The sequence below is a fragment of the Giraffa tippelskirchi genome, chromosome 2 (assembly GCF_054371585.1).
Source record: "Giraffa tippelskirchi isolate mGirTip1 chromosome 2, T2T-mGirTip1v1.2.pri, whole genome shotgun sequence".
NCBI lineage: Eukaryota > Metazoa > Chordata > Mammalia > Artiodactyla > Giraffidae > Giraffa > Giraffa tippelskirchi.
Genome location: NC_137276.1, coordinates 57,425,178 through 57,440,528, shown reverse-complemented (window position 1 = coordinate 57,440,528; position 15,351 = coordinate 57,425,178). Strand labels below are relative to the sequence as shown.

General features: G+C 49.8%; 1 protein-coding gene across 1 annotated transcript; it reads left to right on the top strand.

Moving 5' to 3' along the window:
• The first annotated feature begins 658 nt into the window (after positions 1–658).
• On the top strand, positions 659–9,394 carry LOC145535229 (collectin-43-like). Its single transcript, XM_081563551.1, has 7 exons — positions 659–857; positions 2,129–2,150; positions 4,012–4,130; positions 4,435–4,500; positions 4,893–5,009; positions 5,198–5,281; positions 7,432–9,394. The coding sequence occupies exons 1-7, from the start codon at positions 659–661 to the stop codon at positions 7,812–7,814; spliced, it is 990 nt and encodes a 329-aa protein (XP_081419677.1). The 3' UTR covers positions 7,815–9,394.
• Positions 9,395–15,351: the final 5,957 nt, after the last annotated feature.

The window sequence follows — 15,351 nt, the reverse complement described above, 5'->3', positions numbered from 1 at the left end:
GCCCTTGGCCCAACTCCTACTGAAAGTCTGGACAGACTCGAGGTACGCCAGGGACCTTCTTCGTGGAGCTCAGGGATGACAAACACTGGTAAACACACAGTCATGCACCCATCCTGTGCTCAGGACAGACCTCACCCATTGTAGGACTCTGGCTTTTTTTCAGACACCACTGCAGACCTCGAGTACTAATCTGCCCAGAACAACAAGTGAGAGGAAACGAATCTGCATTGTCACAGCTAAGCCAACCACCTTACTGGTACAGAAAGGGAGAAGCAGGTCCAGAGAGGGGATGGGTCCCACCCGAGGCACTCAGTGAGTCCCTCCTGATGAGACAGATGGCCTCAGGGAGGAATTCTACATCCTGGTCACAGTACCACTGGCAGGGATGACAAGGCCAAAAAGGGATGACACAGAGCATCTGAGAGTAGATTCACACTGCTGGCACACCAGGTCAGAGGCCCAGCTGGTCTGCTCATGTCCTCCCTGGCCAGACTTTATCCCACCTTTCCCTAAACTGTTTTTGAGCCCGGCTGCTCTCGTCGCCAGGGGATGGGAAAGGAGATGAGGGAAGGGCTTCTCCTGATCTCAAGGAGCTGGGCCAGCCCTAATCCTCATCCTTGGACCAAGAGCCCCCTCTTTCTGTTCCTCTGCCTAGGACATGCTTGTCCTCCCTTTCTCCATGTTGCTCCTGCTCACACAGTCCCAGGGTTCCCTGGGCGAAGAAATGGGTATCTATTCTGAGAAAACACACACCGATCCCTGCACCCTGGTTGTGTGTGCCCCACCACCGGATAGCCTTCGTGGCCGTGATGGACAAGATGGGAGAGAAGGCCCCCGAGGGGAGAAGGGGGATTCAGGTAGAGCTGGGACCATGGGCCTGTCCTGGTGGGAAGGGGTGGGCACTGGGATTGTAACCAAGCCAGAAACTTGAGTCTTCTGCTGGGGAAGCCTTATAGATGGTCTTCTTCCTAAATGGGTGGGTTTCACCCAGATTTTGAGCCCACCTAAAACACAGCTTTACTGGTTAGCTAAGACTGGCTGCCCTGAGCCTCCAGCTTCATCACCAGCTGTCTTGATTCCTCCCCTAGAGTCTTCTGACTCCAACCAACCCAAGAATGTGCAAAGAGTGAGTAAATGACTACTATTTGGAGTTATCTGCTCTAGAACTTAACTACTGTCCATTTGGATTAAATGGTTCCTCTCCAGGTTGTTAAAGATTTTTAATATTGCTGCTGCTGCTGCTGCTAAATTGCTTCAGTCCTGTGCGTCTATGCGGTCTGTGTGACCCCATAGACGGCAGCCCACCAGGCTCCGACGTCCCTGGGCTTCTCCAGGCAAGAACACTGGAGTGGGTTGCCATTTCCTTCTCCAATGCGTGAAAGTGAAAAGTGAAAGTGAAGTTGCTCAGTCATGTCCAACTCTTAGCAACCCCATGGACTACAGCCTACCAGGCTCCTCTGTCCGTGGGATATTCCAGGCGAGAATCCTGGAGTGGGTTGCCATTGCCTTCTCCGTTTTAATATTGAATTAAGTTCTATTCCTTGATGAGTGGGAAAGGATGAGACACTGTAGCCCCATACTCAAGCCTGAATAAAAGGATTTTCCCTAAATATATTACGGAAGGAAAGAAAGGAAGCTTATACTTCTTTGTCCAGCCCTGTGCTTAGGAGTTCCCTTGAGTAGTTTATTTAATCCCACCCAAAATCTAACAAGTGATGCATGAATCTCATTTGATAGGGAAGACAATTGTGACACAAAGATACTAAGTGAAACCCAAGCTGGAAGGCGAAAAGGACATGAGATTCATTTTCAGACACATCTGTGCTTGTCTACTAGCTCTGTTTCAACAACAGAGTCCCCTAGGGACAAGTCACTCAGTGTTTCTGAGTCTCAATTTGCTCATCTGTGGATGGGAATAATATGACCACACAGTGACAAATAGTTGAGCCAAGACATCCCCCCCACCCTTTTTTTTGGTGAAGCTTCAGGATATTGTTGCATCCTCTTGCTGTAATCAGCAATCAGGTGGATTCTCCTGAGATTTCTCAAGATACTACTTATTAAGGGAAGTGTCTGAGAAACACACTTCCCTGGTGGCTCAGATGGTAAACGTCTGCCTCCAGTGCAGGAGACCCAGGTTCGATCCCTGGGTCAGGAAGATCCCCTGGAGAAAGTACTGTCAAGCCCAGTACTCTTGCCTGGAAAATTCCACGGACAGAGGAACCTGGTAGGCTACAGTCCACGGGGTCGCAAAGAGTCGGACATGACCAAGCAACTTCACTGAGAAACACTGCTCCACAGGAGAAGATCTGGGTGTTACTGGCAAGAAGTGAGAATTCAGTGAACCAGCAACAAGGACAAGGGCACCACCATGGCACTGAACCAGGGCTGTGGAGGGACCAACTGAGATCTTTTAACTTTCTCTAGTTTGTATTTTGGTTGGGGAAGAAAGAAATGAGCAACATTTGTAGGATCCTTGTTGCTGGTTCCTACAAACCCCAGTCTTTGTAAGTATCTGTCTGTCCTTTATAGACAGAAAGTAGCTTCCAGCATGAATGAACTGGGCCTTAATAAGGCTGCCTAGAAGTGAACTCAATAGTGGGGTGGTATTCAAGGTACTAGCATTCGCTAGCTCCCAGAGAGGCCCTGAATTCAATCCCGGGGCAGGGAAGGGGTGGGGACTTTTCCTATAGTGGCCCTCAGCTGCATGGGTGTACCCCAGACATCCCTTTCTTGTGCATTCCAAGCCTGGCCTTGGGTCAGTGCTTGGAGAGAGAACAGTGCACAGTCGGGCCAAGGACCAGGCTCCACACTGGCTCCCCAGATCCAGGTACTGCTGTCCTTCTACTGTTAGGGGTCTGAGTATTTCCTGAAGATCCGAGCATCCTCAGATCCTGACCAGTAGGGCTGGGTGGGGCCAGAGTCTGTACTGGGGACAACCTCCCCTACAGATTCTGACACACATGTTCCCAAGAACCTGATGTAAAGGACAAGATGGGCCTGAGAGGAGAGACCTTTGAGCAGAGGTAGAGGGTGGGGCTGGGTCACTTGGTGATGCCCCAGACGTGTGGTGGAGGGCCAGTAACACCTGGACCCTGCTTGGGGGGCTGTATTTCCAGGGACAATTCCTTCTTTCCTCGGTGAGAGTCCCTCCAAGGGGGCAATTCTCCCCTGGGAGTAAAGCTTCACACCCCACAGCATCCCCCCCACCCAGCTCTGTTGATCTCTCTGAGCTCATTTCCTTCCCCTCCTCCCACACTTCCTGGGCACTGACCACACTGGCTCCTTGTTGGTCCCTGAGCGCACACATTCCCCTGCCTCCCCAGGGCCCTGTCTTACTCTGTCCATACACATCCCCATGGCTCACTCATCACCCCCTTCACAGCTTTACTCAAGAGTCTTCTCTGGCCATCCTATTTCGAAGATACCCCTGCCAATACTCTGTGCTTTAATTTACCTCTGTGGAATTTATTCTGATCTGATTATCATATGTTAAACATTTTCCTTTTGGTTATGTATTTCTACACAGTTGAGTTTAAGCTTCATGAGGAAGGGATTTTGCTCTGTTTTTTTTTTCACTAAGAATCCCAGCATTTAGGACAGCACCTTGTGTCTAGTAAAAGCTCAGTGCATCCTTATGGAATAAATGAAGGTAAACGGCCAGGAGGTGAGACATTTTAGTACAGTTGTTGTATTTCAGTCACTCAGTCCCTGTCTGACTCTTTGTAACCCCATGGACTGCAGCATGCCAGGATTCCCTGTTCTATATTACTTCCTGGAGTTTGCTCAGACTCATGTCCCTTGAGATGGTGATGCCATCAAACCATCCCGTTCTCTGTCATCCCCTTCTCCTGCCGTCAATTTGCACGGGGTTATTTCAGGGAAGACTGAAGCTCCTCGAGGGGCAACATCTTTAAGGAGGAGGCTAAAGATCTTTTAGCCCCATCTTTTATGCACTCCCACTTCCAAGGAGATTCAGTGGCACTGACTGGGCTGGTCCTTTTCCCCAAGGCCTCTAGGTACTCCTGGTCCAGCTGCCTCACGGAGGCGGGGGAACATGGGACCTCCAGGCACACCAGGCCCCAAAGGAGAGACTGGGCCCAAAGTTAGGTGGGTGGTATATGGCGGGTGTGGGAGGGAGAAGGGAGGTGTGACAGTGGCAGTCCTGGTAGGGACCAAGCTATGTGCACAGTGTCTGGAAAAGCCTGGAACCTCAATGGCTGGTAGGCCTTGCCTGGACCTCTCCCCTCACGTTCCCACATTGACTGAATTTCCCCGATGCCGTCCCCAGAGGAGGCCAGGCAGTCAGGAGCAGTCTTCCAGGTTGCTCTCTCACCTGGAGATGCGCGTGACAAGCTGCACTGCTGAGGAAATGGTACCTGCTGAGCACACTCTCAGCCGTGTTTCTCCAATGTGTTCCTTCAGTGGGAGAAGTGGGTTACCCAGGCATGCAGGGCTCTGCAGGCCCCACAAGTCTCAAAGGAGAGAGAGGTGTCCCCAGTGAGCCTGGAGCCCCTGGACGTGCTGGGGTGGCAAGGGGGCAATGGACGTGGGGCTGCGCTCATATTACCCTTTCCCACCACCACCAGCCACCAGCTCAGAGCTGGCATTCCAGGATGAGAGCCAGTGTTGGGCTCTGGGAACTGTCTGTCTCCAGGGAGAGGGTGGTGTGAGCAGCAGGGACTGTCTGTATCCAGGGAAAGCTGGTTGTCGGGTTATGGGACAGTCGGTGTACAGAGAGGATACGAGGAGAGTTTTCTGGCACAGAGGGACATTTGTGCAGGGGGAGGACATATACATACTGTCATACATGACAGTCCATGTACTGGGGGAGGTGAAAAGTGCTGGAAAGTGTTCCCAGAACTCACACAACAATCCTTTTCTGATCCTAGGGCCTGTTGGAGCCATCGGTCCACGGGGACCTTCAGGTGCCATGGGTCCCCAAGGACTAAAAGGGGACCGAGGCAATCCTGGAGAAAAAGGAGCAAAGGGGGAGAGTGCATTTGCAGGTAAGAACGCTCTGGGGGCTCTAGTGGGTGCGGAGGGGGCAGGAGGCCCTCTTCGGTTTAGCACCTCCTCTCATGCATCCCATGTCCTGATCCCACCCCCGAGATGCGTCACCCTTCCCTGAGCCCTGGGCTCTGAGTGACCCCAGGCAGTGGTGGATCTGTCTTCACTTGGCCTCTCTCTCCTGCAGAAGTCGATACTCTGAGGCAGCGGATGAGAAACTTAGAAGGAGAAGTACGACGCCTCTGGAATACTGTCTCTCAGTATAGGAAAGGTGAGCTCCCTGACCTGACCCTGAGCTGGCACTGAAGGTGGACCTCAGACTGGGTCTGGGCTTGGCTTGGAGTTCGCTGGGCTTGGGTCCAAATTGGACTTGCTGGGACCACGATTGGGACTGGAGCTAGACTTGGGGCAGGAAGTGGGGCTAAGGACAGGCTGGGACAGAACCATGGCCCCCATGCTCCAGGAGCTCAAGTAGACACACGGGACAAGGAGGAAGACGCGGTCCATGTCACCGGTTCAGCAGACCTTCACCACAGCCTACCCTGGGTGGGTTCCTATGACAGACAAGGGGTCACCCAGCCCAGGATGCGTTTCTTCCCTCTGTGGGGCCAGGTGTACAAGTGCACAGAGAAGCAGCCACACAGCCCAGGGCAGCAGAGAATCCAGGACTGGTCCTGAAGGCAGGGGTGGGATGCTGCCTGTGGGGTTCAAAGCTGCTGGGGACCTGACCTTGGCGTGTGGCCAGCAAGCATCTCACCCTAAAGACGTTCTGAGTCTGGCAGGGGCAGGCTGCTTCCCGTCTCTGGCCAGTGCTGCACTCTCCCTGCATCTGCTTAGGTATTTAAAACAGAGATTCTTCCCTAAGCCTGGATCCTAAACAGGCTGAGGCCTCCTGGAGCACGCACCCGAGTGCCCTGTGCCTTTGGGACTCTCCACCAACTGCACCTTCTCCTTCTCTGCTTTCCCCGAAGTCAGCTTTGAATCCACATGATTCATCAAACCTCAATGATTGAAAAAAGAGTTTTCTGAAGGTGCAGAGTGTAAAAAGGCCTGATCTGGTAAGAAGTAGGTTTGGCTCCTATGGACTCAAGCCAACTAAGTATTGAAGTAGTGGGATGAGCATTTCCAGCAGTTCATGTCTTCCTCCTTGCACAAGCATATCTGCACACCTATTTACTCCCTCATATGGAGACTGATACAAACAAAGGAGAACTTGGGCATATGCGCTGGCCACACATGTGTACCTAAACACCATCACTCAGTCCACACCATCTACATACATGAACACACAGGTACACATATGCACACCTATCACCCAGATGCATGGGACGTAAACCAATCACGGCACACGAGCTTGCACTGACCTTGTCCAGGGCTGTCTGGGTGCCATCCTGACTATGTGGAAAAGCTGGTCTCCGAATGCTTGTTGAAGCTACTCAGAAAAAGGCAGTGGATCAGGATGCTGCCTGGTTTCTGAACCAGTCCAGTGAGCCCTCTTAGGAGCCCTGAAGATGTCCATGAATGTTCCTGGAAGTCAGAGTGGTATGGATGGGATGGCGCAAAAAGAGATACTTAACGCACCACATAGGAGATGTTGTTATATAGTGTACCTCTACCTTAGAAATAAGAAATTAGACTCTGAACAGGGAAATGACTTTCCCTTACCACCTGGGCTGTCATGGCCAGGGTGGGGCTGAACACATGGCCTTCTGAGGCCCAGACAGGGCTCTCTCCAAAGCTGATCCCACCCTGCCCCCAACTCCCACATACAGCTCTCAGATCCCCTGCCCAGTGGTCCAGGGAGGTTGACTGGCCATAGCGTCACCTGCAAGCATATGGAAGCCAACACTGGACTGCCCTCGGTGCAGAGAGCAGCACTTGGCTGCTCTCAGATGCACGCCTGTCCTCCCTTTACTCCTCACGCCTTCACACAGCACAGAACCGCTCAGACAACTCCACATGCCCAGTTATCATGCAAGGGTAAGAGTGAGCTGCCTGCTTGGTGTTTTCCACACTCTCAGGAACTGCCCTGGGCTGCATGATGTCATTTCCCTGCCAAAGCCATTCCTGTTTACACAGTAATTAAAATCCTGGATTCTGGTGAACATCACGAGCAGGAACAGAAAGTGCACATTGGAGCCTTAGTGTCACATCCAACAAGGTCTGATTCCCGTCTACATCTGACAGTTGGGTGACTTTGGGCCTCTTACATAAGCACCTGAGTTCCAGGGTCCTCACGTGTACCTGGAGACCACGGCACCACTCACAGGGCACATCATGGATCCAGGGCTGCTCCGAACCAAGTGCCTCACTTTCTTCCTATCTGGTGCCCTGGTACCCGGATGGGAGGCTGGGGACTCCAGTTGGAGCACAAGGTCTAGGTGCTGCCACATCCCCAACCTGACTGTCCTCTTCCCCTAGTGGTGCTCTTCCCTGATGGCCGGGCTGATGGAGAGAAGATCTTCAAGACGGCAGGTGTTATTAAATCATATTGGGATGCCCGGCAGCTCTGCAGAGAGGCTAAGGGACAGCTGGCCTCCCCACGCTCTGCAGCCGAGAACGAGGCTGTGAGACAGCTGGCCAGAGCCAAGAACAAGGATGCTTACCTGAGCATGAATGACATCTCCACGGAGGGCAGGTTCACCTACCCCACGGGGGAGTCACTGGTCTATTCCAACTGGGCCAGAGGGGAGCCCAACAACAACAATGATGGACAGCCAGAGAACTGTGTGGAGATCTATCCTGACGGCAAGTGGAATGACGTAACCTGCAGTGAGCAACTCCTCGTGATCTGCGAGTTCTGAGCCCCCAAGGAGGAAGGGGGCCATGCCAGGGTTGTGTGCTGCCAACATCTCAATAAAAAGGTGACCCTCTGCTGCTCACGGCTTCCTCACTGAGCCAAGGATGAGACCAGAAGGCAGGCCACTTGTGGAACTCCTTGCTCAGAATAAAGTTCTAAACTGTCTTCACACTTTGAAGACTTGTCACAGAAAAAGAGGGGGCAGCCTGCTTTTCTAGGGGCAAGGGCTAAAAGGAGTTCTCCAAGTCTCCCCTGTTGAAAAATTCAGTGCCTCTGCCTCACCAAGATGGATGTCTAGCCCTCCATCTCTACCAACCATCGGCCACGTATGACCCCACTGATCACTGCCTCCTCCTTCCCTTTCGTCTCCTGCCTTCAATCTTTTTATCCTTCAGTCTCTTTCACTCGTCTCTCCTCCTCTCCTGGACACTCCACAGAGGGGGAGCAGGATTCTCAGCTCTGGCTCCCTTCTCTGCTTGCACTCACTCTAGTCTTGGGCTCATTCTCTCCCATGGTTTCAAGTTCCTTCTATTGATGCCTCCCCCATGTAGAGCCTTGTTTGGACCTCTCTCCAAACGCCAGACTCCTCTCACCAAGGCAAGCTGCAGCCCTGGGGTTTGGAGGTCACAGTGGAGGGAAGCACCAGCTTCTCTGGCCAGATTGAGTGGCCTTACACCCAGTAGTCTCGCCTCACCGTTGACCTTGACTTCCCATGACAATGTGACTGTGGATGGCTTATAAGAGAGTGTACCATGCACAATCCTAATCCCTTCTGACGTTTCAGGCAGAGAGGGTGTCCAGCCAGGTTCAGATTCATCCCCCAACCTCTTCCTGCCTTGAAATTCAAGGGATGTTCATCTCTACTCTGCCTCAGAGACAATCGAGTCAAACGCTTCTCATTTTACAGAAATGGAAACCAAGACACAGAGATGCAGGGAATCTGCATAGGTAGTAAAGCAGGAGATAGCGTGCCTCTGGGCTGAACACCTGGTGTTTGTCAATTCGAGCAAAATTCAAGCTTTCTTCTCACCTAGACATCCAAGGACAAAGCTAGTGGCAAAAGCCGAGCTCTGCTAAAGCAAAGAGATAAGGTGCCCACTCCTGAGTTCAGCAAAGACTTCCCTGTCTACACATGCTCAGGAAGGCTTCTTGGGGGTCGAAAAGGGAGGGGCTCCACCCCATAATAAGTGTGCACATGCGCCCATAGGCCCCTGAGAAGGGATGCATCTTAGAAAACTGTTTCACACACACCTGGGGGAGGGTCCATGGACCAGTCAGGTGTGAAGAAATTAACGGATAATTGGTCAAAGGTAAGCAAAGACCCTGAAGGACTGTCCTATATAAGTCATTTATGTCACTTCTTTACTGCGTTCCCCTCGTTCAGGACGTCCACACTCCACCACGGGTGTGTGTCTCCGCTTAGCTCTGACTTACTGCACTTCTCATTAGAGAGGATGCCCAGACCCTTTCTCTCTGGGGGCGTATTTCTGCCTTGCTTCTTTCTTAAATAAACAACCTGCTTCTCTGTGTGCTCGGCCATGCATTGTGCCGTGTCTCTAATCATAAACTTTTTATCTAATTTACCGTTTTTGCCTCCTTGAAACATTCTTGCTTTCAAATGGGGGAAAGAGCCGGAGTCACTTTGCTTCTAGCTTTTAGTCGCTGGGGGTGTGTTGGCTAGGATTCCTGGGGTTTCATCCAGGGTACTCAGGTTCCATCCCTGAGCAGGGAACTAAGATATCCCTTCAGGAGCGCTCACTGCTCTCCCTCTGAGATTAGGAGCGCTGGCGCTGCAACTCACTCATGAAAAAGGCCATCTGACCCCAGAACTTACACTTTTGGCTTGTAAATTTTTAGACCAATGCTTCTGTATACTTAGTTGATTACACTGACAATGTACTGCAAAGAAAAATTTTAAACAACATCTGTACTTCAGAAATTGGAATGAGGCCTGAATGAAACACAGGCTCATGGGAGAGGGTGGTGAACACCCCTCCTCCAGACAGGAAACCAGCCACTCTTTCCTTTGTTCCCAGGGATCAGAGGGACTGCCCTCACTGGCCCTTTCTGAATAGGAGCCCCATGCTGCACCCCTCTTTCCAACACTTGCGGCCACAGTGTGTCATATATGGGACAGCACATCTGAAAACAAAGCCACACCTCTCAACAGCATGCAGCTCAGGCTCCTGCTAAGATCTTTCTCCTGTTACTGAAAATATCTCCAACTCCTGGTAGTATCTGAAGTATAAGCCAGGCTCCTCTCTCCATGGAATTCTCCAGGCAAGAATACTGGAGTGGGTTGCCATTTCCTGCCCCAGCGGATCTTCCCAACACAGGGATCAATCCCAGGTCTCCCACATCGGAGGCAGATTCTTTACCATCTGAGCTATCAGGGAAGCCCAAACAGTTACACAATAGTCAGCAAACAGCTCTCTAGTACAAAGGCCTCGCCTGGACATTCTTATCAAGGGAGTTTAGAGCAGCCTGGTTTTATTGCAAATAAGAAAAACCACTGGATCTATCTAAGCCAAAGGTGGGCATTTTTTTCTGAGAACAGAGAATTCTGAGTTGACTTTAGAAGTACTGGGGGGGCACAGGCAACTTTGTGCCACCTCCCTGGCTTCTGTCTCTCTCTGCCCATCCTCACCTCTTTTCCTTCTTTACACACCAGCCTCCTCTGTGTCCAGGTCTCTCAAGTATCACAGAGATCAGAAACTCTTGTTCTCTTGCTTGCTATCAGTCAAAACTATATGGAAATACATCTACCTATCTCACATGCTTACCTCTCATTCATTCAACTCACTCTGGAACCATATAGTCCAACATGGCCATGGGATGCATGGGAGGTCATGATGGTCTAGACAGATGCTCTATGGGTGATCACTACTCATCCCAATATGGAAGCAAACTTCTTGACTAGAGAGAACTATATGACTCCATAGGAAGATTAAAAAAAAAAAAAAAAAGCAAAACTCCTGTGTTGCTAAAGTCCACAAGTGTTGAGACACCAAAGCCTAGAAAGAAGCTTCAGATCAACCTGTACTATGGCCCATGCAGGTCTGGTTTCTTTTCCAGCACAGAGAATGAGTAAGAAGGGTCATCTGGGCTCTGCAGACACAGTCTAATGAAAACAGACGACCAAGGCAAGTATTTCAGAAAATGCAGGTTCTTATAGAATACAAATCAAAATTTGACAAATTTAAGAAGATTGAAAATATTCCAACTATCTTTTCTGACCACAATGGTTTGAAATTAGAAATCAACAAGAGGACAGCTGGAAAACCTCCAAATATTTGGAAACTAAACACAGATGAAATTAAAAAAGAAATAAATTATCTCTAAACAGATGAAAATGGTAACAAACCTATTGAATCCTGGGAGGTGTTGCACAATCAGTTCTGAAAGGAAAGTTTTAAAGATAACTGCAAATATTAAGAAATTAGAAAGATCTCAAATAAACAACCTAACTTTAAACCTCAAAGAACTGGAAAAAGGACAAATTAGGCTCAAAGTTAGCCGAAGGAAGGAAATAACGATCAGAGCAGAGGGAAATGAAATAAAGACCAGAAAAATAATACAGAAGGTCAGTGAAACAAAGAGCTGGTTTTTCAAAAGTGTTTTAAAAGATTGACAAAGCTTAGCTAAATAAAAAAGGCAAATAAATTAAATTATAAATGAAAGAGAAGACGTTATGACTGATACTAAAGAAATACTTAGGATCACAAGAGCATATGAACAACCAATTAGATAACCTAGAAGAAATGAGTAAGTCCCTAGAAACACAACAACCTACCAAGACTGAATCAGGAAAAAATAGAAAATTGAAATAAACCAAGAACCAATAAAGAAATTGAAACAGTAATTTAAGAAAAAAACACCCAACACAGAAAAACCCAGAACCAGATGGCTTCACTGGTGAATTCTACCAAACAGTTAAAGAATGAATGCTAATTATCTCAAACACTTTCAAACAATTGAAGAGAAGGGAATACTGCCAAACTCATTCTACAAGGCCAGCATTACCCTGATTCCAGAGCCAGATAAGAGATCTAAATATGCTGACAGCAAAGCCAGGTGAGAGTTGAAGATGGAGAAGTCTTGAGGCTACTGTAAGAATAAAACTGAAAACCAGAGACAGGAGACTTAAGTCCAAATCTTGAGAACACCAGAGAACTCCTGAATCCAGGAAGCATTAAACGAGAGGAGCTCATCAAACGCCTCCATACCTACACTGAAAAAGATTTTTAATATTGATTTAAGTTCTTTTCCATGATGGATGGGAAAGGATGAGACACTGTAGCCCCATACTCAAGCCTGAATGAAAGGATTTTCCCTAATTACAGAGGGAAAGAAAGGAAGCTTATACTTCTTTGTACAGCCCTGTGCTCATGAGTTCCCTTGAGTAGTTTATTTAATTCCACCAAAAATCTAACAAGTGATGCATGAATCTCATTTGATATGGAAGACAATTGTGACACAAAGATACTAAGTGAAACCCAAGCTGGAAGGCGAAAAGGACATGAGTTTCATTTTCAGACACATCTGTGCTTGTCTGCTAGCTCTGTTTCCACAACAGAGTCCCCTAGGCACAAGTCACTCAGTGTTTCTGAGTCTCAATTTGCTCATCTGTGGATGGGAATAATATGACCACACAGTGACAGATAGTTGAACCAAGCCTTCCCTGCTGTGTTTTTTTGATGAGGCTTCAGGATGATGTTGAATCCTCTTGCTGTAATCAGCAATCAGGTGGATTCTCCTGAGGTTTCTCAAGATACTACTTATTTAGGGAAGTGTCTGAGAAACACACTTCCCTGGTGGCTCAGATGGTAAAGCATCTGCCTCCAACGCGGGAGACCTGGGTTTGATCCCTGGGTCAGGAAGATCCCCTGGAGAAAGATATGTCAACCCACTCCAGTACTCTTCCCTGGAAAATTCCATGGACGGAGGAGCCTGGTAGGCTACAGTCCATGGGGTCACAAAGAGTCGGACATGACCAAGCAACTTCACTGAGAAACACTGCTCCACAGGAGAAGATCTGGGTGTTACTGGCAAGAAGTGAGAATTCAGTGAACCAGCAACAAGGACAAGGGCACCACCATGGCACTGAACCAGGGCTGTGGAGGGACCAACTGAGATCTTTTAACTTTCTCTAGTTTGTATTTTGGTTGGGGAAGAAAGAAATGAGCAACATTTGTAGGATCCTTGTTGCTGGTTCCTACAAATCCCAGTCTTTGTAAGTATCTGTCTGTTGTTTACAGACAGAAAGTAGCTTCCAGCAGAACGAACTGGGCCTTAATAAGGCTGCCTAGAAGTGAACTCAATGGTAGGGTGGTATTCAAGGTACTAGCATTCTCTAGCTCCCAGAGGGGCCCTGAATTGAATCCCGGGGCAGGGGAGAGGTGGGGACTTTTCCTATAGTGGCCCTCAGCTGCATGGGTGTACCCCAGACATCCCTTTCTTTTGCATTCCAAGCCTGGCCTTGGGTCAGTGCTTGGAGAGAGAACAGTGCACAGTCGGGCCAAGGACCAGGCTCCACACTGGCTCCCCAGATCCAGGTACTGCTGTCCTTCAACTATTAGGGGTCTGAGAATTTCGTGAAGGTCCGAGCATCCTCAGATCCTGACCAGTAGGGCTGGGTGGGGCCAGAGTCTGTACTGGGGACAACCTCCCCTACAGATTCTGACACACATGTTCTCAAGAACCTGATGTAAAGGACAAGATGGGCCTGAGAGGAGAGACCTTTGAGCAGAGGTAGAGGGTGGGGCTGGGTCACTTGGTGATGCCCCAGACGTGTCGTGGAGGGCCAATAACACCTGGACCCTGCTTGGGGGGCTGTATTTCCAGGGACAATTCCTTCTTTCCTCGGTGAGAGTCCCTCCAAGGGGGCAATTCTCCCCTGGGAGTAAAACCTCACATCCCACAGCATCCCCACCATACAGCTCTGCTGATCTCTCTGAGCTCATTTCCTTCCCTGCCTCCCCAGGGCCCTGTCCTTGCTCTGTCCAGACACATCCCCATGGCTCATTCATCACCCCCTTCACAGCTTTACTCAAGAGTCCTTCTCTGGCCATCCTATTTAGAAGACACCCCTGCCAATACTCTGTGCTTTAATTTACCTCTGTGGCACTTATTCTGATTATCATATGTTAAACATTTTCCTTTTGGTTATGATTTCTACACAGTTGAGTTTAAGCTTCATGAGAAAGGGATTTTGCTCTGTTTTTTTTTTTTCACTAAGAATCCCAGCATTTAGGACAGCACCTTGTGTCTAGTAAAAGCTCAGTGAATCCTTATGGAATAAATGAATGTAAACGGCCAGGAGATGAGACATTTTAGTACAGTTGTTGTATTTCAGTCACTCAGTCCCTGTCTGACTCTTTGTAACCCCATGCACTGCAGCATGCCAGATTCCCTGTTCTACATTACTTCCTGGAGTTTGCTCAGACTCATGTCCCTTGAGGTGGTGATGCCATCAAACCATCCCCTTCTCTGTCATCCCCTTCTCCTGCCATCAATTTGCATGGGGTTGTTTCAGGGGAGACTGAAGCTCCTCGGGGGACAACATCTTTAAGGCGGAGGCTAAAGATCTTTTAGCCCCATCTTTTATGCACTCCCACTTCCAAGGAGATTCAGTGGCACTGACTGGGCTGGTCCTTTTCCCCAAGGCCTCTAGGTACTCCTGGTCCAGCTGCCTCACAGAGGCGGGGGAACATGGGACCTCCAGGCACACCAGGCCCCAAAGGAGAGACTGGGCCCAAAGTTAGGTGGGTGGTATGTGGTGGGTGTGGGAGGGAGAAGGGAGGTGTGACAGTGGCAGTCCTGGTAGGGACCAAGCTATGTGCACAGTGTCTGGAACCTCAATGGCTGGTAGGCCTTGCCTGGACCTCTCCCCTCACGTTCCCACACTGACTGAATTTCCCCGATGCCGTCCCCAGAGGAGGCCAGGCAGTCAGGAGCAGTCTTCCAGGTTGCTCTCTCACCTGGAGATGTGCGTGACAAGCTGCACTGCTGAGGAAATGGTACCTGCTGAGCACACTCTCAGCCGTGTTTCTCCAATGTGTTCCTTCAGTGGGAGAAATGGGTTACCCAGGCATGCAGGGCTCTGCAGGCCCCACAAGTCTCAAAGGAGAGAGAGGTGTCCCCAGTGAGCCTGGAGCCCCTGGATGTGCTGGGTTGGCAAGGGAGCAATGGACATGGGATGGGCTCATATTACCCTTGCCCACCCCCACCACCCTCCAGCTCAGAGCTGGCATTCCAGGATGAGAGCCAGTGTTGGGCTCTGGGAACTGTCTGTCTCCAGGGAGAGGGTGGTGTGAGCAGCAGGGACTGTCTGTATCCAGGGAAGGCTGGTTGTCGGGTTAAGGGACAGTCAGTGTACAGAGAGGATACAAGGCGAGTGTTCCAGCACAGAGGGACATTTGTGCAGGCGGAGGACATATACATACTGTCATACATGACAGTCCATGTACTGGGGGAGGTGAAAAGTGCTGGAAAGTGTTCCCAGAACTCACACAACAATCCTTTTCTGATCTCAGGGCCTG

Coding starts and splice junctions, on each gene's coding strand:
- LOC145535229 (XM_081563551.1), top strand. CDS start 659: ATGCTTGTCCTCCCTTTCTCCATGTTGCTCCTGCTCACACAGTCCCAG. Junction 4,131..4,434: donor GTGGGTGGTATATGGCGGGT/GTGGGAGGGAGA, acceptor CAGTGGGAGAAG/TGGGTTACCCAGGCATGCAG. Junction 5,010..5,197: donor GGGGGAGAGTGCATTTGCAG/GTAAGAACGCTC, acceptor TCTCTCCTGCAG/AAGTCGATACTCTGAGGCAG.